The 20,821-nt window shown below is 40.5% G+C and overlaps 2 protein-coding genes and 1 long non-coding RNA gene across 3 annotated transcripts; 2 read left to right on the plus strand and 1 right to left on the minus strand.

Annotated features, from left to right (window-relative positions):
• The first annotated feature begins 4,493 nt into the window (after nucleotides 1-4,493).
• On the plus strand, nucleotides 4,494-14,727 carry LOC124351128 (neuronal PAS domain-containing protein 2-like). Its single transcript, XM_046801888.1, has 12 exons — nucleotides 4,494-5,110; nucleotides 8,184-8,350; nucleotides 8,753-8,817; nucleotides 9,946-10,038; nucleotides 10,490-10,580; nucleotides 10,826-10,993; nucleotides 11,092-11,382; nucleotides 11,466-11,610; nucleotides 11,702-11,804; nucleotides 11,881-12,287; nucleotides 12,475-12,950; nucleotides 13,033-14,727. Exons 1-12 carry the CDS (start codon nucleotides 5,091-5,093, stop codon nucleotides 13,068-13,070), a joined length of 2,064 nt encoding a protein of 687 aa, XP_046657844.1. The 5' UTR covers nucleotides 4,494-5,090; the 3' UTR covers nucleotides 13,071-14,727.
• Nucleotides 14,728-15,181: 454 nt separating this feature from the next.
• On the minus strand, nucleotides 15,182-19,434 carry LOC124351063 (staphylococcal nuclease domain-containing protein 1-like). Its single transcript, XM_046801828.1, has 17 exons — nucleotides 19,294-19,434; nucleotides 18,993-19,159; nucleotides 18,787-18,859; nucleotides 18,580-18,725; nucleotides 18,184-18,518; nucleotides 17,942-18,109; nucleotides 17,720-17,884; nucleotides 17,541-17,665; nucleotides 17,256-17,456; nucleotides 16,991-17,174; nucleotides 16,623-16,930; nucleotides 16,184-16,554; nucleotides 16,038-16,111; nucleotides 15,836-15,973; nucleotides 15,658-15,756; nucleotides 15,482-15,598; nucleotides 15,182-15,416 (listed from the first exon to the last, which is right to left on the minus strand). The coding sequence occupies exons 2-17, from the start codon at nucleotides 19,108-19,110 to the stop codon at nucleotides 15,297-15,299; spliced, it is 2,742 nt and encodes a 913-aa protein (XP_046657784.1). The 5' UTR covers nucleotides 19,111-19,159; nucleotides 19,294-19,434; the 3' UTR covers nucleotides 15,182-15,296.
• A 384-nt stretch (nucleotides 19,435-19,818) lies between these two features.
• Nucleotides 19,819-20,448, plus strand: LOC124348604. The gene is made up of 3 exons (XR_006920061.1): nucleotides 19,819-19,976; nucleotides 20,044-20,163; nucleotides 20,236-20,448. It is a non-coding gene; the product is annotated as an uncharacterized LOC124348604 (long non-coding RNA).
• Nucleotides 20,449-20,821: the final 373 nt, after the last annotated feature.

Here is a 20,821-nt window from a genome sequence, read left to right on the forward strand (position 1 = left end):
GAGTCTGCTCTTGATCGTGTGTTGACGGCCCGGTGTTGTCATCGCATGCTTGAATTGGCCGAATCCATCTTTCAAGCGCTCATGCACTTACGCAAGTCTGCCGCCACATTTGTCGGGCCAGCTAATGTTATTGATTTCCCCTTGTTGCTAACTGCGCTGGCCGAGCGGGAGTGCGGGAGTGCGGGACGCTGTACACCAATTCTCGGATGTTTTGAAGAGCGCAGCGGGGATCAACCGACCGGCGGCCTCGAATCCTTCGACCAGTTGGAGTCTGTATACAAGGGGAGCAGAGGGGGGGGGGAGTAAGTCGGCTCACTAAGCAGCTACAAGTACGACACAACGCGACCTGGCGTTGTGTAAAGGAAGAAGCCATCAGAAAGATGAACGATCCAAAGCAGTACGGGGAAAAAAGAAAGAATCCGTTGCCAAGTTAGTCAATCAATTTGGTTGCATCCCATATGGGAGAGAGGAGGTGCTATATGTAGGCCGGCTGCATTTTCTAGCTCTTCGTCCGGCTCCGCTCCAGCATCACGATTCACTCCGGCAAATTAAACTACGCACAACCCCGTCGTGAAACAGCCGTACATAGATGATAACACGAAAGAAGTACTACGTGTGCTCATAAAAAAATGTTATTTGATTTTATTTCTTACTTAACTTATTTAGGTTCGGCCAAATTCAAATTCCGCGAAAAACATGATGGTCTAAATCTATTTGAAAATATAATGAAGATCCGAATTTATTAGAATAGGACTTTATTTTAATTTTCGTAAATGTTAGTTTTTTTTTAAATCGCCAATTTACTTTAACATTTTTACAAATTCGAAGGTTCTGTTTTTTTAAATAAAAATATATTTTTTAAGCAAAGAAAAAATCTAGCTTGTGTTCATAACAGTAAACAGTCAAATAGATTGCATATTTACTCAATGATTAAGGTAAGAACTTGGACAAAAGGAGGACTTGAAGTCATCGAATCGAATCATTTTTTTTTCTTTAGATTTCACAAATCTTTAAAAAAAAGTATGGAAAATTTAAAACACCTGCTAAGAATGAATCCAAATCACAGCTTAACTTAAATATTTCCTTATTTTTTTTTTCTAGGCCTATTTAAAATGTACGAATCCGACAAGCAAGAGTTTAGACTTGTTAGACAAAAAAGGCCAGCCTGGTGAGCCTGTCAATATTCACGTTATCTTCTGTCTTTTACCGGTAAAGGAAAACATACAAAGACAAGAATGCGTCACGACTCACGAGGATATTAATAATTTTATGTGGGACGGAATCTAGGCTAATAAAAGATAACTGAACTCTGTGTCTGAAAGAGATCCCCAAGATGTAGAACAAAAATAATGTATGATGCAAAAAACTTATTACTACAGAAGACCGGATGGAAAGACTTCACAAATAAAGTATTTATTCGATAGAAATTTCTTTTATTTAAATTTCTACCACATCTGTTTTTCTGTACATCTATGCACTTTCAATCGAATGTGGCTTACTTGCCCAGCTAAAAGAGCCTATAGCATCACGGGGGAAAGAACAAAAAATACCAGTTTCAAATGCTCGAAATCAAAAACCTTTGTAAAAGAGCTGCGAGCAGTTACAAGCAGTTATAATAAGTATAACTGACTGATCGGGAAAAAAGGATATAAAAGAAAGATTGGAAGGGAAAACACTTGGTCTTTCCAATGAAGAACTGAAAAAAAGATCTTGAAAAAAAAAATGCCAAAATAAAAATACCGCAATAACCTAAAAGCAAGCCTAATGTGATGGATATATCAAGGTGCACCTTTAAAAGTAAAATAAAGATGGGCGAGGATGACACTAAGCTTGCCTATTAAAGTGTTGTAACACTCATCAATGAGATTATTAGCTACTCATTTATCTACAGATTTCACTAAACAAGTCAGCATGCTGATGAAAGGGGTCTAGATGCGGTCAGAATATGAGATTGTATGGTTATAAAATGGAAATAACCAAGCAGCCGGAGAACCCAAAATTTCGATAATTCTTAAAAAACATAATCATTAAGTAACAGGATTACTGTTGCTGTGGTCTTGATAAGTTTGTACGCATTGGTTGTTACTTTGTGATGCCGGAGCTGTCTATTTGGTATCATTTCATCTGGCCTGAAAGTTTCCTTGAATATGTTGTCAAGTTAGTATGTAATGTTGCTCGGTTATCGTTCATATTTGATCGCGGTCATGTTATAGTATACCGTCTTCTGTTCTCTACGATACGTGCTGGACCAGCTGTCCTAGTTCAGTTGGGAATTTTTTTTCTGAAAACATGGACGACAAGGAAGGTCTGAGGAAGGTTATTGCGCCATCCCTCATTTCATTGGACAAAATCTTACTTGACGACTGTTTGTGACCATTATAGTTATCGCAGTCGTTAATATACGCAGCTCGCTGATAAAGCCGAAAAATTAGCGCAGCCATTTGTTCGGCGAATAAAATTCTAGATTTTCACAACAAATAATGAAAAGACAAAGGCAAGATTGATTCATGTTATATAGAGCACTTAAGGGCTACTTCACACTGCTGCGAGTTTCATAGCGGAGTAGACTTTGTGGTTCTTTTCTTATTGCTATTGTATGGCCAGTGAATGGCGCCCCTATCGCCCGGCCAGCTGAATACACTATGAATCAATCACTCCTTCGGGCGACAAGGATGGAATCCTAGTTTCTCTCTACCCCAAAGCGAAAGAGCCGCTTCGGTTTCAATCCTACTGACCGGATGAAGAATTGAATTATCATCCGAAGAATCTGTACCGAAAACCATAACAACGCTCTTGATTTCTGTCTGTTTGGAACTCAAAGAAAAATAAGTCAATAAATAATTTGACTAAAAAAAAAAAAAAAAAAAAAAAAATCAAGAAGTAAATGTGTTTAAGTACGCGTTCCTTTGCTCTTTCGATTACTGTACTGAATTTTCCCAAACAAAGCGAGATGGAGCTTGTCCTTGACTTTGAGTAGAAAAAATTCCCTGCTCGCTGCTCAGAATTTCACCAAATAGCCGTCTCACATGTCGCCCTCGCTCGGTTTTCTCTCTAATCGAAGGGGGAAGGAGAACGACGATAGGAAATAAGAACGATAGATTTCTTAAGGTTTCAACGAAGCCTATACACTGCAAGTGTAGGAAAGAGAGAGAGAGCCTAGCTCCTCTTGCTTTGTTGGCGTTGCCCAAGTGATATTTACTGGTCCCTGCTGGTCCGTCGTCTTGTTTCCAATGGGAATTTGTTTCCCTGATTGGTATTGGAGAAGGCTGGATTTGTAGTCGTACCAGGAAAGAAAAACAAGCGCAACATATTTAAGAGAAATTATGGGCTATGTCGTATGTGGGGCAGAAGCCAACAACGCTGAAGCACAACGCGTCAATTTAGGAACAATGTGGAATCAAGAAAAATCAGTCGTCCCCCAAGTGTTTCTAATTTCGAACCAACGTTGATTTTTTGATTTAATTATTTTTTTATTATTTTTTTTTTTTTGGGGGGGGGGGGGGCACTCGAGATTCCGTTAATTCAGAATAAGTTCTAGTATTTCATAAACTTGGTTGTTTATCTCGAATTTAAACAGCATATCAGATGCTAAATAGGCCTCCCTACGAAGATAGGACATAACAAGTCGTTCATAAACGGCTGTGTCCGCTCTTCACCAGACATATACATCACAGCATCGCTATTTCAATCTCAACCAGAAAACAAGCTTAATGGTTAACCCCGGCAATAACACATCAGATCACATATAATTTAAAATTGTAAAATATATTTAAGTCGTTGTAAATTGGATAGCTTAACTTGTGAGTTGTGACTATGTGTGGTGCTACAAAATGTAGTGAAGGTCACGGTGTCCGCCTCGTGAGACTTTTTATTCATTGAAAAGAAGACTGATTTAATGGAACACAACTTTATAAAGATAACGCATTAAGAAAACATACGGATTGTGAAAAGTTAAAAAAAAAATGATAATGAAATTTTTAAAAAATGAAAAAGGTAAAAGAAATGCACCCCGAAAAGGTAGTGGTGGTAACCTAACCTAATCAATGAAAAGAATTACCAAATACTATACTAACTTGCCTGAGTAGTAAGTACCACCATAACTTCTAATCTACTAACTCATAAAATATATCAGATAATTCATAGATACAATTCTCATTTATGACTGAAGCTCTAACCTTTTCTCCGTTTTACGAATAATCAAATTAACTCCCCTAGCTAACTTTTTCCCCTAAGCAATCTAAAAATGTGAGGCTACTATTCCTTGAAAGGCGCTAACATCCCTTAATTTTTAATCACAATCGATAAGAATTTCGATTTAGATATTATTATTAATTTAGTCGGTTGCGAAGTCTTTTCGATTCATCTCTTTAAAAAAAAAATTGGTTGGTCTTAAATGATAAATCGAGCAATCTGACTCTTTTGTCACTCGCCAGGTGGTGTTGTTATAGAAAGTTGCCAGATTTACCCGTCAGAGGCGGTATGAGTATTGGAGAGTAACGCAGTCTGCCTCTCTGCTGGCTCATGTCCAAGACCAATCTTCACAAGGTCACAAACGTTCGAGAGTTGTGCGTCGAAAGAACGGGCTGCACGTTCTGTTTGCAGTGTCGACATAATTCCAGTGTTGGTTTTGTTTCGAGAAACTGATTCAGTGTTTCACCCCGTTCACAGGGAAAGCAGAGAAAATATTAGTCGCTGGCTTTGAATTACAATCAAAGATGGCGCAGTGTCAAACCTTGTGAAAAAAGCAGCAGTAGCAACAACGCCTCTAATGGTCGAGTAGTCTGTTTTTCTGTGTGCGTGGTCGTGCCGTCAGTTCGCCTTCTTCTTTGCCAGTTTTTTTCCCCCCCAGTCGCCTAGACTTCGTCTTGTAGAAAATCACCAAATTCGACGGTGTAAACTTTGGGCATACCTCAACGAGTGTGTGTACATGCCGTTACATAATGTGGAAATGTGATGGAGGCCACAACGTTGCAGCAAACCTGACCTCGTGACGGACATGATTAGGTCATTATTACGTGCCATCGATTGTGGCCTTACGGAAAGCATCTTTAGTGACAAAACGATTGGAAACGTACTGAGAATTTAACAAAATGAGTGAAACATTACCAAGGTAAAATCAAACCTAATTACCAGCCTTATCATGATTTTTCATCTTTTCTGTTTGTACTATGGTTGTCTCCAACCAAGATTTGGCAGCAGCCTATATTTCTGTCGTAAGGATGTTAAGTATTTTGTTGTCAGCAGCGGCTCTTAAAGCACGTAGCTACTAAACAGCATCTCAAACGCACGGAATAATCTCCTTGGTTTTTCTCCCGTGTGAAAAAAGAAAACAAAAGCAAGAAAGAGAGAGAGAGAGACGGAAGAATTTTTCCAGTGACATAACAAGTCGTAACCTTTGTAGCCCCACTAGATTCACGGTTGAAGAAACGTCAAAGTAGAGCTGAGTAACACACACACACATTGGTGGTGCATAGTAGAAAGAGAGAAAGAGAGAGAAAAGAGGACGACCCTGAGGCGGAGGGGAATAATTGACGAAGGGGAGGCCGTGGTTTCGTCCTTGAACGCCACTTTCTCCCTCCTTCTCTCTCTCTCTCTCTCTATCTGCCTACCAACATTTCGGGGTGGAATGTTTCGTGCTATCAAAGCTTTATTATATTTGATGATGATGCCTTTTCTCCTCGATTACAGCATAGCTGTTTTTTTTTGTTCGATAGACTTTATAACCCAGCTTTTTTTGTTTGTGACTTATTCAGTCGATTGTTACGTGTGAATCGTATGACTTGCCCTGCCAGGCTCTTGGATAAGACGAAATTATATCACCGCACCGCAGATGGGATAGGTCGTTTGTATCACGTGAAGATTAAAATAAGAGGGAAAAATAGGAATACAGCTAAACTACAGTTAATATCACGCAGATTGGGGAATTCCTGTGCGTACAACAACTTTAAAAGTTGGTTGTTGTTGTTTTATTTGACGGTGGTCTATATCGGTCGAGGGAAACATGACAGAGAGGCGAACTGAAAATAAACAAAAGCTTGATGGCATTCTGCCACTAGGTTCCTCTCGGCTCCATTTTGTCGGAAAAATCGGTGGGGGGGAGGCTACTTTGTGCATGGCTACGGCGCACTGCGTGTGACGTAATGGAAGCCAATGTGCGCGTGAGTCCGATTGACAACTTCCTCGTTGTGCCAAAAAGAATCGCTGCAACACACACACACACACGCAGAGAGACTGACTGACTGACGCACGTAATCCCGTTTCATTGTTTAGAATGATCCGTTCGTTTACCATCACGTGGATGTTTGCTACTGTCGATATTTACTTAATCCTTTCGATAAGAAGTCTGACATGCCAAATGACATGGCCGGTACTTTCCTCGCACAACCGGCACTTACTTGTTTCTCTCTCTCTCTCTCTCTCTGTCTCTCTGTCTGTGCGTCTCTTGTAATTTGACAACAAAATGTTAAGAAATGGAACTGGAGACTCTTAGGATCCAAAGTTCAAACTTTTCTTTCGAGTAGTAGGACTTGCGTCAGCAAAAAGGAAACTCTAGTGTGACGATGAGTAAATGATTGCTTCCCTTGTTTATTGGGCTTCTCTCTCTCTCTCTCTCTCTCCCTCTCCTCTCTCTCTCTCTTTTGCTTCTAGCTTCCTTCCCGCACACGCAGAGAGAAAATGTGTGTGGGTCGCCTTTTCTGGCTTTGCTTTTCCGGATCAATATTCTACCTGTGACGTCATCGAGTTACGTCAAAGAGCCTAATGCAACGTTTCGCATAAGCATCTTCTTGTTCAAGTTGACTACGGAGAATCGAGATTTGATTAACCGGCCAGTTATGTGAAGCCAAAATGAAAATGCAATGCAATGTTGCCATCGCTAATAAAGAGTCTTTATGTATACCTGGCTCCCCCGTTTGTACTCGATGGAAATGCTGGATATTGATTTGTTTGTAGGAGCCAAGTGCGTTTTGAAACAAAGTGAAGCCGTCGCCACAGCCAGCCCAGCAGCAGCAACAGCAGCTTAAGTCTCTGATGGATGGACGTTGCTAAGAGTTGAACCCTCCCAACATTCACCGAGAGATTGGGTGGCTATCGATCCTGGGGATCCGTTTTCTTCCGATATCGATTGTAGTTGCCCTCGAGCTATTTCACCGTAGACCATTAGGTTATTCCGTCTCTTCTTTCTTTGCCAATGGTGGCACATTTTTTGGCACGGTGCCTCATTACACAGACCGCGCGATATGTTTTTCATGTTTTTCGCCCGTAGGAAATTCGTAATGGTATATTTTTTGTTGTTTTGTTTTTCTATGGGCGGCATAAGCGAGACCCCGGTAAGAGCTATTTCGAGTTGTAACAGGAATGAGGTAAGCGATAAGTGGGCGGACGATGACTTTGTTTTTCCGTGAGGTTACGCGGCCGTTTTTCCTATTCTATCACGACTGTTACGAGGATTGGATAACGTTGTGCGGTTTACAGTGTGTCCGGCGTGTTTCATATGTTGACAGTACAGGACAACCACTTTGGTGTTTGTGTTTACGCCAGTCCGTGACTGCATGGGAATTATCTTATTGTCTGATAAGAAATGAAAGTTTGAAAGAAGTCAACAAAATCAAGATAGCCCATTTTTCAAAGTTTTATTTTTTTTTTTTCGAAAAATAAACCGGCTGGTTGCTATGCGATCCACCCAATTCAGTTGGCAATGGACGATCAATGTCTGCATTTAATTTGCGCTCCCAATTGTCTCGTTGATTTTGTATGCCGCAGAATGTTGGCGGGTCGAGTCTCTTTTCCTCCCACGTTCCGAAATCGGCGGACTCTGGCGGGCCCTACACCGAGTAATAGTTACGTATGTAGGGCAAAGACCCCCTCCTGTGGCGGGACTTCCGCTGTGGATGATGAATACACAAACCAAGCAAATCTACATTCATTCCGGCCTTAGACTTCCTCGTGTTTTTTGTTGTTGAGAAATTGGGGTAATTTCAGGTAATCACAACTAATTTTAAGGGGGCTGTGTGTGCCGTTGGTTAATTCTTGTTTTTATTATTTGATTTCGATGTATATAGAGTGAGAGAGACCTTGTTTTTTTCTTTTTTTCTTTTTCATTTCCTCGTTGGTTGGCAAGGACTTGTGCTCATTGAGTGAGACCGATTATTTTTTAATGGTGTTGCTCTTTTATTTATACGCAGTTCGAGCCGGGAGATGCGGAATCGGGCGGAAAAGCAGCGGCGTGACAAGCTCAATGCCTACATCTCGGAGCTTTATAGTCTGGTGCCGTCAGCGGCGGCCGCCCCTAGGAAACTGGACAAGACCAGCACGCTCCGTCTCTCGGCCAATTTCTTACGAATACATCAGAGTAAGATTTGATTTGATTCTCTTGCACTGCTCGCTCCCAACTCGTCGTGAACGAATTCTTCTTCGCTCCAGTGTCGCTCTCAAGCCAATATTGTCATCAGTCTGTTGGGTCTGGAATGCGCCCATCTTGTGGCCAAAAAATGCGTTTCGTTTTTTCTTTCTTTTGGCTTTTCACTGAATGTCACGAAATTGGCAAGTGAAAAAGGCCCTCCTCCTCTTCTACGTTGTGCAAGGCGAAACAGCCGATTGCTCTGCCAAATGATAAAAGAACCGAGAGTAGTCAAAACGTGTGTTTTGTCCAATTTTCGGCTCGTGCACAGAATGTTTGCATTCTGAATAATCAACTGTCGGGATTATTTTGTTGCTTTCTCTCTAACTTTCGCCTTTTTTTTCGACGTCACAGATGTGGATTTACGGGTCAAACCATACAACCGATGGAACGCTCTTGCTGGTCATACAATCTTGGAGGTGAGTCGGATTTTCTTGGGTCCTAAACTGGTTTCGAATGTAATCTACGTTTTCCCTGCTATCGTAATGAGGTCGAGCCCACTGTCATTCCTAATGATGGGTTTGTTTTTCCAGTATAAGGAAAACGGACTTTGGTCCAGGGGTGGTACTCTCTGCTCGCTCGATCGACTCGTTCCGTTGTCTTGCACACGACTTTTGAGACAAGGAGCTTGGGAAAAAGAAAGAAAAGAAACAAAAAGAAATAAGAAAAATAAGAAAGAACAGAAAATACCAAGGCCTACAGGCATTTGCTTCCAGCCTGTTGCGGCCAGTTGACCGTAAAGCCTCAAGTTTTTTTCTTCTTCTTTTTTCCTATATATACTGTATGGGTACAGTATATATTTATACTATGAGAGAGAGATTCCAATAGGGGAGGATTTTTTACGACTTTTCAGAGGGGGGAAACGAAAATTTGTTTTCTTGGTTTCCTTAGCCCTGCAGCCAAGACTACACGCAGACCGGTCGATTGCCTATTTTTAAATGTCCATGGAAAAAGGTAGCCCCCTCGCTTTAGTTTTTGGCAATGAGTCGAAAGAATTTTCCTTTCTCAGTCAGGCGACACTTGTGGGCAGGAAATCTTGTAGGGGAACCGAACCTCCATTTCGAGTTACGCTAGAGAGATTAAAAGAGAAACTCTTGGTGAACTTGCTTGTACACCTCCCCTGTTGTTTTTCTCTTTTCCAGCTACTTATTTGAATACAACTGCAGGTTAACGTAAAGCTGCGTTACATAACGGAGACGCTCGTATGGCTCTCTCTAAACGGAGGCGAATGCATAATAGATAGAGCGTTGGCTTCAAGTTGGTTGTCAGGCGAATACCTAGGCCGGCACTAAGCATCGACAACGAAATAGGGATTTATCTCATACGATGGTGGAAACCAGATACGTGCTGGCCAGTATTTTATTTTTTTTTTTTTGTTTCAGCCCTCGGAAATCAGACGATTGATTTTTTGTCTTGTATGGCAAAAACGAGACATTTGCTCAAATTCTAAATAGTCAGTTAAAAAATCTACACCGTCGCTGACATAACTATTTTTTAAAAAAGTATGTTCTACGTTTTAATGCCGTTTTTGTTTGCTTTTCATGCAGAAATTGGATTCCTTCTTGCTCGTCGTTTCTTGCTGTTCTGGAAAGATCATCTACGTGACGGATCGAGTGGAGAAATTGCTCGGTCATGCGCAGGTAAACTACCTCAAGCTAACAGTGTCTTTTGTTCTGGCTATTTGTTAAATAATAACAAGCTTGAGCTTGAAAATAACAAACAAAAAATAGAAACGTATTTGATTGTTATTTCAACTATAAATCCCAACTGCATTGGCACGACCTGTTCAATGTTACAGTGGTTAACATTGACCTTGTTGGAGCTAATCAGTCGTCATCGCTCATGCACCTTGTAGTCTAAAAGCCCAAATTGAAAACGACGAGTGCCAGATCAATGAGTGGTTGAAAATTGAAACAAAGGAATCGTAATTTGGGAATATTTCTCATAGAATGTAGGAGGCTGAAGGACAAGGCATTCAAGAGCCCTTTCATGATTTTCGCATTCTTTGAAAACCCAATTTAATGTGAAAGATATTATTTATTTTTATTTTCACCCTGACCTTCCTTATTCTTTTCTTTTTTTGCCATTTAGGTTGATATGATGGGCTACCAGTTGTCCTGTTTTGTTCACCAGGCAGACCAAGAAGCAATCGAAAAGCGGTTAAGTGATTTCGCCAAACAAGGTAACTTGTGTCAACGAGTCTTGTAGAATCGGAAGTTGGCTAAACTTCATTATACCAGTTCATGATTGCATTACGGAAATGATATCGTCGTATAGTTTCCACATTCTTGCGATTGCTTTTTTCAGAGTTTATCGGCAATATCTTTTTGCTAATGTCATCGAATTTCATTGAACTTTCATTTTTGGCTTGCCTTGTGTTGTTGTGTTGTGTCTTTTATTTCATTTCTTGGTTATTGTCAATTGCAGTGGCTGCCAATCCGGATGCTTCAGATTCTCTAGATGGCCAAGTCTACTCGTTCGAATGTCATCTGGCCGGACGACAGCTGAGTCGGGGCGAGCCGACCGTCTACGAGCGTGTCAGCGTCTCGGGCACTTTCCGAGGTCCCCGTCGAAGACGCGAATGGGCTGACAAAAGTGAGAAAACAAAGCATCAATAATAATGGCTATGATGTCTAAAAGGCTCAAGTGCATATTAATCATTTGGTTTGTTTTTTGTTTTTTTTCCGTTTCAGGTAGTGATAGATCTGTGGCAACTATTCAACAACACAACGACTACAGCGAGCCTCTTTTTATCGGCTTGGTGCGCATTCTTCAAACCCCCAACACATTACCTCCCTTGACCATCATGCAAGCTGTTCAGGACGAATATGTTACTCAGCACACAACCACTGGCACCATTATCCAAACGGATCACCGCATCGCCGTCATTGCCGGATACCTGAGCGGCGAGGTGACGGGCATGTCTGCCTATGATTATGTTTTCAAAGAAGATTTGGAGTACACTCTCAAAGCTCAAAAGCTGAGTAAGTCCCACTCGCTCTCAATTTCCTTCAGGAGTCGTATGTGGAACCTTATAATTTGACGATACGTCTTTTGTTTTGTCCAGTGTTGGATCGAAGCGAGGGAATGGTGACCTATCGGCTCAAAACCAGTACGGGTCGTTTGATCTTCCTCCGATCGCGGGGTTTCATCCAGTACGATGAGAACACCAAAGAAATTATCAGCTTCTTCTGCATCAACTCACTCATCGAGTATGTGTGTTGTGACATTGTTGTCGATTGTTATGGGGCTTATTATTGATGGGTGAGGTTGACTTTTGAATTATTTATTTTTTCCCTACAGCGAAGAACAAGGTATGAAGGAGATGCAGGAAATGAGAGCCATGCTGGATAAACTTAACATAGGAAATGTTACACCGGCGATCACGTCATCACCAACCAATGCGGTGAGTCTCGCAAGAGAAACAAAAAACAAAATTATCAATTCAACAAGCTTTGACTCGACCATTATTTGTTGAGCAGATCGAACCGGTTGCAGCAGCTTCTACTCAAGAACCACTTTCTCGCTGTGTTCGGGCATCCTTGGGCAAAGCGCCTTCCGCGCCGTCTAATGGCTGCCTTGCGAACGGGGCTAGGGTCTCTGGTCTTTCGAGATCCGGTCTCATGCCCAATGGACAGTCCAGTTTGTGTATTTCACCCGCCTCTGAACTTCAGTACTCTCCATCGGGATCGTCAACGGCCTCGTCTACTTTTGAAGAGCGTTGCCAGTCTGTCACTCCTCATTCGATTGTATCATCTCACACGGAAATTCCTAATTTAGTTGCTGTCCCATACCCATTTGCACCCATACCTTTCCCATGGCGACCAACAGAAGTGTCATCGATCACGACGACATCTAACGGCGTCGTCAACATTCAAGAAGTCAGCAAGTAAGCAGAGCCTTCTAGATAAAATAATAAAATAACGGACTGATAGGGGGAGTCGACGAATTTTTTGATTTATTTTTTGATTTATTTTTTGTAAAAATAGAAATCCCGAATATGTACATACTGTTTAATTTAAAGACTGGTCTCATATGCCATTGCCAACCTTTGAAATAATCGCTCATTTCAACAGATCTCCAGAAGTGGATCCAGTCGATTGTATTGGCGCACCGGGATCGCTGGTGGTTTCAATTGATCATCAATGGGAATCGGCTCCTAATAGTCAGAGCGTCGTCATCCAGCATAACGAATCACTCAGTCATCAGCAGCCCTTGACACCTGTGAATAATGTGCAAGCTCATTCACTTCAGTCATCACCAAGTGATAATGTAGATTCAATTCGCTCTACGCTGAATCCGCCGTCCTCCTGTTCGGTTGTTCAAGTTCCCTACCAACAACATCCAGAGGAAGTTCTGAAAATCTCTATTCCGGAACGTAGCTCACCCAACGAATCGAATAGAAACAACTATCTCAACGGATACATCATTTGGCCTCAGAAGATGTCCCCCAAAAATCGAAAGGAGAATTTAATATTGTCCTACTTGGACTCGGACAAGCATTTGTACAAACAGTCGGAGATCGCCGGAACGGACCAACATTATTTTCCTGGTATTACAGTATTTGTTATAGATGTCATTATTTTGTAATTTGTCTTTTAATATGTATATTTTTTCGTCTTCCTATTTCCTAGGTGAATTGAAAGTGAACACTGGAACTAGTAGTCCGTGATTTGTAATGGATTTCACTAGAAACAAATAGCCAGTGAACGGCATTTAGATGAAAAAGATTCACTCTGACTACGGTATGATGCCAACGAAGTCCAGGAGACTGTTGACTTCTAATAAGCTGTTTTAATTCATACGTATCATTTATACGGGGGAAAATCGTGTTCATTCGTTGGTTTCGACAGAGTTTGAAGTCTCGTCAACAGCTAAAATTCGGCCGTTTGCTTTTGAAATGTCCAGTTTCAGCAACGTGTCGTTTGAAGGTCGATTGGGTATGACGGTGTTGTCATGGAATCCACACATTAAAAGAAAAAAAGCATTGCCTGGTGTTCCTCTCACCAACGTCTCTCGATTTCCACTCATGCTGTTGATGTGTTGTTGCATTGATCTCGGGTTAGTTAAATCGCACGATAAAGCGGTGGCTGCAGGGGGGAGGGGAGGGGGTTTCTGTGTATCGATGACGGCTCGTAGTGAGGGATGGTGCTATCTTACCATTGATTTCGTCTCGCAATTCGCTCACTTTTTTAACCGATTTGGTTCAAAATTTCTTTCATTTCCGTTCTGCTCCCGATCAGTAGAAGCAGACCTGTGAATTGCATGCAGACTATGAAACACTTTGAGGAAGAAAAAAGAATCGTTTCGTTCTTTTATTGTAACGGTCGTGTGTGTTGATGTTATGCTGTCGAGTTTGAGTTCCGGTCAAACTGATATTCCCACTGTCGGCTGCCAGATTCTATTTCTCTTCGTCCCTCTAGGCCTATTGTCTGTGCTGAAAAAACCTCTGGCTCGGCAAACGGTTAAGTGCAAATATCGTATTTTGTTTCTATTTAGCAAAAAATCGCATTTTAAAACCCTTTATTTTATGTACATAAGCCCTAATTCCCATCGTTTTGCTCAAGCAGAATCACTGCTACGGGAAAAATTCAATGGTCAACTGTTAGAAACAATTTGGGAAGTAACTATATTAGCTGTACGAAATTGAATCTATTATATCATACCAGTTCTACTAAAAAAAATACCGAAAATGTGCACATATGCAGTGAGGTCTATTGCTCAACGCACTGCGAGCCATATAATTCAGCTGGTAGACACAAACGATAATAAAAAAAAAATCATGAAACAGGTACGTGAAGCTTCATCGCTCATATAATCTAAGACGATGGTGTTAGATCAACAAGTATTTCATTTGTGCTGAATTGCGAGGCTTAACAAAGATTAATTTTTTTTAGACCGCTCCGGTGTTTTCGTGTTTCAGTCTGACACCTTCGTTGTCGTTAGATAGTCCAATGTGTCGGTTACTCTTTTGTTTTTTTTTCCTTTTTTTTTCCTTAAGGATTTCATAAACCAAATTACTCGGCATTTGCTACACTTTTGTTGAAAAAAAAAATAATGCTGTCACATCAGTACACGTCGCGGCAGTGATCTACGATGGGATTAGTTAAATAGAACTATGAGAGAAACGCACGGGAGAAGCTTTTTTTAACTCGAGAGATAAGCGGTAGAAACGTCACCCACCATTTGTCGTCAAAAGCGTTATTCTATATTAAATGTCTGGGTGTACATTCCCACAAGTGTACGCTCATGTGTGATTTTTTTTTTCACTTTTCTCACGATTGTGTTGTTATTTGCCCCCCCGTGAAAGAATAAAGTTTTGTTATCTTTTTCTTGTTTATTCATTGGTTTCCATTGGAGACAAAATCTCCAACGTTTCCTGGTAAATGTCCTACTTTTAGAAGAAATCCAAAAGTGAACCTGTAACGTTAGTAAATTCAATCAAAACAATTAAAACGGGCTATTTACATCAAGCTATGGAATAGATAAGAGCAGTTAAATGAATAAAAATAAAACTGTTGCTTGTATATTCAAAAAATAAAATTAAGACGAAATTAATTTCGCGTTTATTTCATTGACGCACCACAACCCCTACTAACAAATTTGATCTGTAATAACAAACCTTTAATTCCCAACAAAGTAGGGAGGGCTGCCCCAGCATGTCTTACAAAATGTCACGGTAGGTAATAAAAAACCTTCCGAGCGTGATATGCTTGACCAGGAAAAAAAAAAATAATAATAAATGCATTTTTGAGGAAAAAAAATCAAAACAATAGCAGAAAATGATAGTAGATAAATTTGATATTTTTTTACTGAATAAAATCAGCAAGAAATTTCAAACAATTATTCCCTTCGCCAATCAAGTGGAATGAGGTTGGGAAATGTGAAACACACTGATTTAGATTTTGCGTTTCCCCAAACCAAATTCGTTGGCATCATCTTCAGTGATGTCACCATATCGCCAAATGTTCAAGTGACGTTTCTTAGCAGCGTCTTGAGCCGCAATGTAATCGTTCACCTGAAAATGACAAAAACAAAATCAATAGTGAAGGTTGTTGATAGAATAATAAATCAATTTCTCACCAATTTAAGGAGTCGCTTTTCACGTCGCGGTTCGGCGCACAGTAATCCATCAGAGATAAGCTCACGAGCTATGTCTTTGCGTTGAGAAGCATCTGTTTCGTTGGTAAGCAAAGTGACCTGTCGACCACACAATTTTGAATTATTACATTAACATAGACGTTATTATTTTCACTTACACAGTCCCCGTTAGCTCCTTTGTATTCCACGTTCAACAACAACTGCCGACCATTGGTGTCTTCGCCAAAAGCAGTTACAACTTCTTGAATGTCCTCCGGCTATAAATCAAAACCGAAACATAAATATAATGCGCGAGAGAAATCAAAAATTAAATAAAATGCCAAGAAAGAAAATTACGTCTTTCGGGAGCGCGGTACATGCCAGACTGTACTCATGAGCAAAGGCTGCTGGTCCCGCATAGACAGCAGGAATGCTCACACACTTCACCGCAGTGGTAATTTCGCGGTTTCCGTAGTCGATGTAGAGCAAATGAACCTAAATTCAGACCAAATAAAATTTAAAAACCATACATAAAGTTTGATTTCTTTTTTCTTCAAACCTGGTTTCCAGCAACTTTCTCTACGCGAGCACGGTACCATTCTCCATCAGAGAATTTAGCAGCACAAATGTCACCTATGTGATGGGTAAAAAATTTATAATTTGAAATAATACATTACAATATTCAATAGGGAGTAAAAAACCCACCTTTCTTGGGAACATAAGCGCCTGCAAGGGGAGGGTTAGTGTTGAGTTCTTGCCTAAGTTGATTCATCAATTGTTCCAATGCCTGTCCTTGGTCCACTTTTTGAACATAGAATCGCAGTTCTGGAGTTACTTCCGTTATAACAACAGCTTGGTAGTTTGTTTTTCTTTCAGCTGCGAATTCCTCTTCAGGCACGGCCTTCACTTCTTTTTCAACGTAATTCGCCCAAATTTTCAATTTCCTTGCTTTAGCGTTCTCTTCGGCTACCTGCATTGCTCGATAATGCACTGAACGCTCAGCCGTGAAATGAACACTGGCAAGCCCTTCTTCGACTAACTTCACAGAGTAATTTTGGTTATCTAACCAGAGCCATCTAATAAAAAAACCAATGCATTAGACAAGGAACTACAAGCAAACTATGGTTTTTAAAAGGAAACATACCCAATGAAATTTCCACCTTTATCCATGCTTTCAACCTCGATTTCAACTTCTCGTTGTAGGCAATGTTCCTTGGTAAAGACGAGTGCTGCATCTCCAAAAGGTTCACCATCTTGGACTCCAGGAGCACCGTTAAGATTGGGACGAGTACCTCGAGGACAGCTGATGCCAGCGAGAAGAAAAGTGATGAGGCATGTCTCACGTGGAATGTACAGCCGAAGACGAGATCCAGAGGCAACAAATTCAACAACGGCTTCCGAACGACCAGCTCTTTGCAAGAATGGTAAAAATTGCTTCGATTTGGCAAGATCCTATGCAAAAGTAATTCATAAAATCAAGCGCTAACGAAGAATACTACTAATAAACCTTACCCCTGATAAATCAGCTACGCGGTGCGTCGGAGCTTCTTTCTTATCGTGCACTCCTTTCGAAGTCTTAGAAGCCTTCATTTCAGCAGCAAGCAATTCGTCATAGCGAGATGATCGCTGATCGTCGTCTTGCCTGTAACGAATGACCGTGGCATATCCTTTGGACACTAGTGCTTCGGCAACATTGCTACAATGACATTTGTGTTATCATTTGCATGTAGAGATGGACGAGATTTTTTTTAACATAAAAAAAAGTAAAACTACTTACGCTCCTCCAATCAGGACAGTACAGCATGTTTTTTCTGGATAGTTGGCGCTTGCGGGTTGTACGTAATCGACTGTGATGTCTACGCGTTTATCGATCAGCTTCTTTCGAAGGAATTCACGTGCTTCATACAACCAAGGAATATCGTAAAGAGGTCGGAATCCTTTCTTTTTCTCACCCTTCTCTTCGCCTTTCTCTTCAAGCCTAAAATCGAGTATATTCCTCAATTATATTATATTTGAGTATTAACTCAAATTTCTTCGCGAGTTTGTAAGTAACCAAACAAACCTTGGCGGACGAATGCTTGCCAAAAAGATCTTTCGAGTCGAGCCATCGTGTAGTTTTACCATAAAGGCATCAGCGTTCACGATTTCAACAACTTTGCCATTGAACTGCTTTTCTTTAGCGCTCAACTACAATGCAATATTTAGTAAACGAATGATACACACCACAGTGAGAAAACCTACTTGTGGGGCTGAAGACACGTAATCCTTCCAAATACGCAACTTCTTCTCCTTAGCTGCTTTTTCAGCAGCACGAAGCTTTTCTGCGCCTCCCGTCACTAAAGCAATCGACCAGTCAACGCAACGGGCAAACCCATCACGCAATAAGAGTTCGGCGATGTTTCCATTCTAACAAGACGAAAGTTGCATTCAACATGTTTTTGTTATTTATTAATAAACAATTACCGGATGGATAACGCTGCCAACAAAGTTGTTGTTATTAACTGATTCGAGAACGATCTGAACGTCTCGCTGAAGAAGTCTGGTTTCGGTAAAGAATTTCGCTTCTTCAGCCAGGGGTTCCGTTGCGGCTGGGTCTGGTTTGCCTTCGGAATCTAGCTTGAATCCTGGACACTTAATACACAGATATAACAACACAAAAAATTATCAATAACAAAAATTAAGATTCATAAAATTTATAGTCTTACTCTAATTCCAGAAACCATCAATGTGATGTGATAGAAGTCAGGAAGTAAAAAGGCCCGAATTGTCGATCCATCTCGAACATGTTCAACAACAGCTTGAACTGGCTTCCCTTTGAACTTGTCAACAAGTTGCCTAGGATTCTCGGCTACCCACTTAATATCTCGAACATGCTCTTGCAAGCCAGTGGAAGCCCATTTTCCTTTACCTGCAGCTTTGGCAGCACTTTCAAGTTCAGCTAAATGGGCTAACTCTGTGGAGCCTCTGATTCCCTCTTGACGAACAGTAACCAAGCCTTCAGTAACCAAGGACTCGATGACATTTTCTCCAGAAGCAGCATCTGCAGAACAATCAATGTTATCTTTCACCTCACTTCAACCCCTAGGTAAAATAACTGCTACCTTTTCCAAGATAAAGGAAACCATACTCTCGACCAGATGACGGAACCTTGTATTCAATAGTGAACACAACTTCCTTGCCAACTAGTTTCTTTCGTAAAAATTCTCTTGCTTCCCAAGCAAATGGTTCATCCTTGGTTTCTTCAGCACTAAAAATATCAACAGAATAGAAGAAGTTCATCATTCAGGTTTTGGCATGCATTTACTAACCTCCCTCCAGCTCTCCTTCCTGATCTAGGAGCATTAATTCCAGACAAATTCAGTTGCCTCTCAGGTGGTGGTCCTATAGATGATAATAGCAATTATATTTGTAACAAAAGAAAACAAACATGGTATAAAAACAACAAAATCACACTATGACAGATTGCATCAAATTTGTGAAAGAAAATAACCAGGAAAATAAATCCATCATTTACCTCCTTTTGGCTGTCCACGAATGATCACAGAATCTCCAGACAATACCAATTTCACAATTCCTTTGAAATATTGAGGGGGTTGTTTTTCTTGCAGAGCCGGTTGCTGTTGCGAACTCATTGTGAAGCACGAGGATCGTCGAGGAGGAGGACAGGGTCAAACAGAATAACTAGAATGAGTAATACATTTAATTAATAGAGCTCATATTTCCTCGTGAAAATTTTAATACGCCTTACTACTTAAATAATAACGAATTGATTCAATATAAAAAAAACACGCTTTCACACGACCATATGTTCATACCTCGAGAAAGAGATCCAGGAAATGGACTTGACAACACAGTTCGAGACTGCTTGAAATAGCACTTATGGCAAGCTACCTTTACTAATTCTACAGATTTTAGTTTTCTGTAAGAAAAAACAACCAATGGGAAAACAGATTGGGGGAGAAAATTTCAGGATTGAGACGAAGATTGAGACGTGGCAAGCGAGCCTCCACGGATTTCGAACTACATAAAATACAGATAGGAGTTATACCTAATCATTCAGCAGCGCCAAAAAGTCTACGGCGGCGGCGACGGAAGGCTCGCAAACCATCAACCATCAAACATAAACATAGATTGGATTTGAAATCGTAATCATCATTCATTCAGGACACAGCCTGTCACTTCAAGCTTGTCTTGTCTTCTTTAATGTTAATGTTCGATCATAGATTTAAAAAAAAAAAAAAAACTCTCGACTGCTTGTTGATCTTACAATCTGTCTTTTAACATAAAATTTCGTAGCAAATTGGGTGGTAAATTCATATTTTCCGAGTTTCACTTGTTATTTTCTGACAATTTTTCCTTTTTTACTAGATGAGAACGCTGAGCCGAAGAGCCAGTACTCTGAACTCAACAGCAGATTCCATGAGTTAGAAATTGAATATCGCAGTCTAGAAAACGAACGTGAAGAGTTGGCTTTCACATACAAAGAAATTCAGAGGCTGTACATATACCGACATCAAATGATTTGGGTAATTTGATTAACAATTCCTTTTTAATATAACATTCAGGCTCGCAAAGCCGAAGAACATCGCGTTCAACGCATGTAATTGCATCAGCTAAGATGAACCAAGCCATCTCGATATGGAACACCGACTTACCGATAAGGAGGAAGAGCTCGAGTCTATCAAGTAATTATATCAGCTTTAGCGCTGAAGTAATTCCATTCGAGTCACTTATTCACTCCCAAACGATTTTGAAAGGAAGCAAATGTCGGCAAATGTCTATATCGAAATCGACCAGTTGAACTCTCGTCTTGTCCATGCGGAAACCAAGTTGAAAACCGAAATTCAGCGCATCCGGAAGAAGATGATGATCACAATCACCGAGTTGGAAATGACATCCGACGTTGCCAACAAAAACAACATATCGAGCAATCCCTGCAAATTGTCGTAAATTTTTAGGCAGCCATCCAAATCCGGTTTTATGCATATTATCAGTTTCTACTGATATGGGGTGCATCTCACAGTGACGGAATCGCACTAGTAAAGGTGGCCATAAATAACAGCTTTTTTTTTTTTTGCTCATAAATATATAGTGTTGAAAGTAAAGTGTTTCATTAGTAAAATATATCACTAATAATTTCATTGTTTAGTAACTCGAAACAGTACCCATTAATAACTAGTTCTTTAAGTAAAATGTCTCATAAGAACGAAGTTCTTGTGGTTCTTGTATCATAAGAACTTCGTTGCATTGATAAATTGTCTCACTAGTATTTCTGTTCACAAGTAACATCAGGTTAGGTTAGGTTAGGTTAGGTTAGGTTAGGTTAGGTTAGGTTAGGTTTGG

This window comes from Daphnia pulicaria, chromosome 7 (genome assembly GCF_021234035.1).
Source record: "Daphnia pulicaria isolate SC F1-1A chromosome 7, SC_F0-13Bv2, whole genome shotgun sequence".
NCBI lineage: Eukaryota > Metazoa > Arthropoda > Branchiopoda > Diplostraca > Daphniidae > Daphnia > Daphnia pulicaria.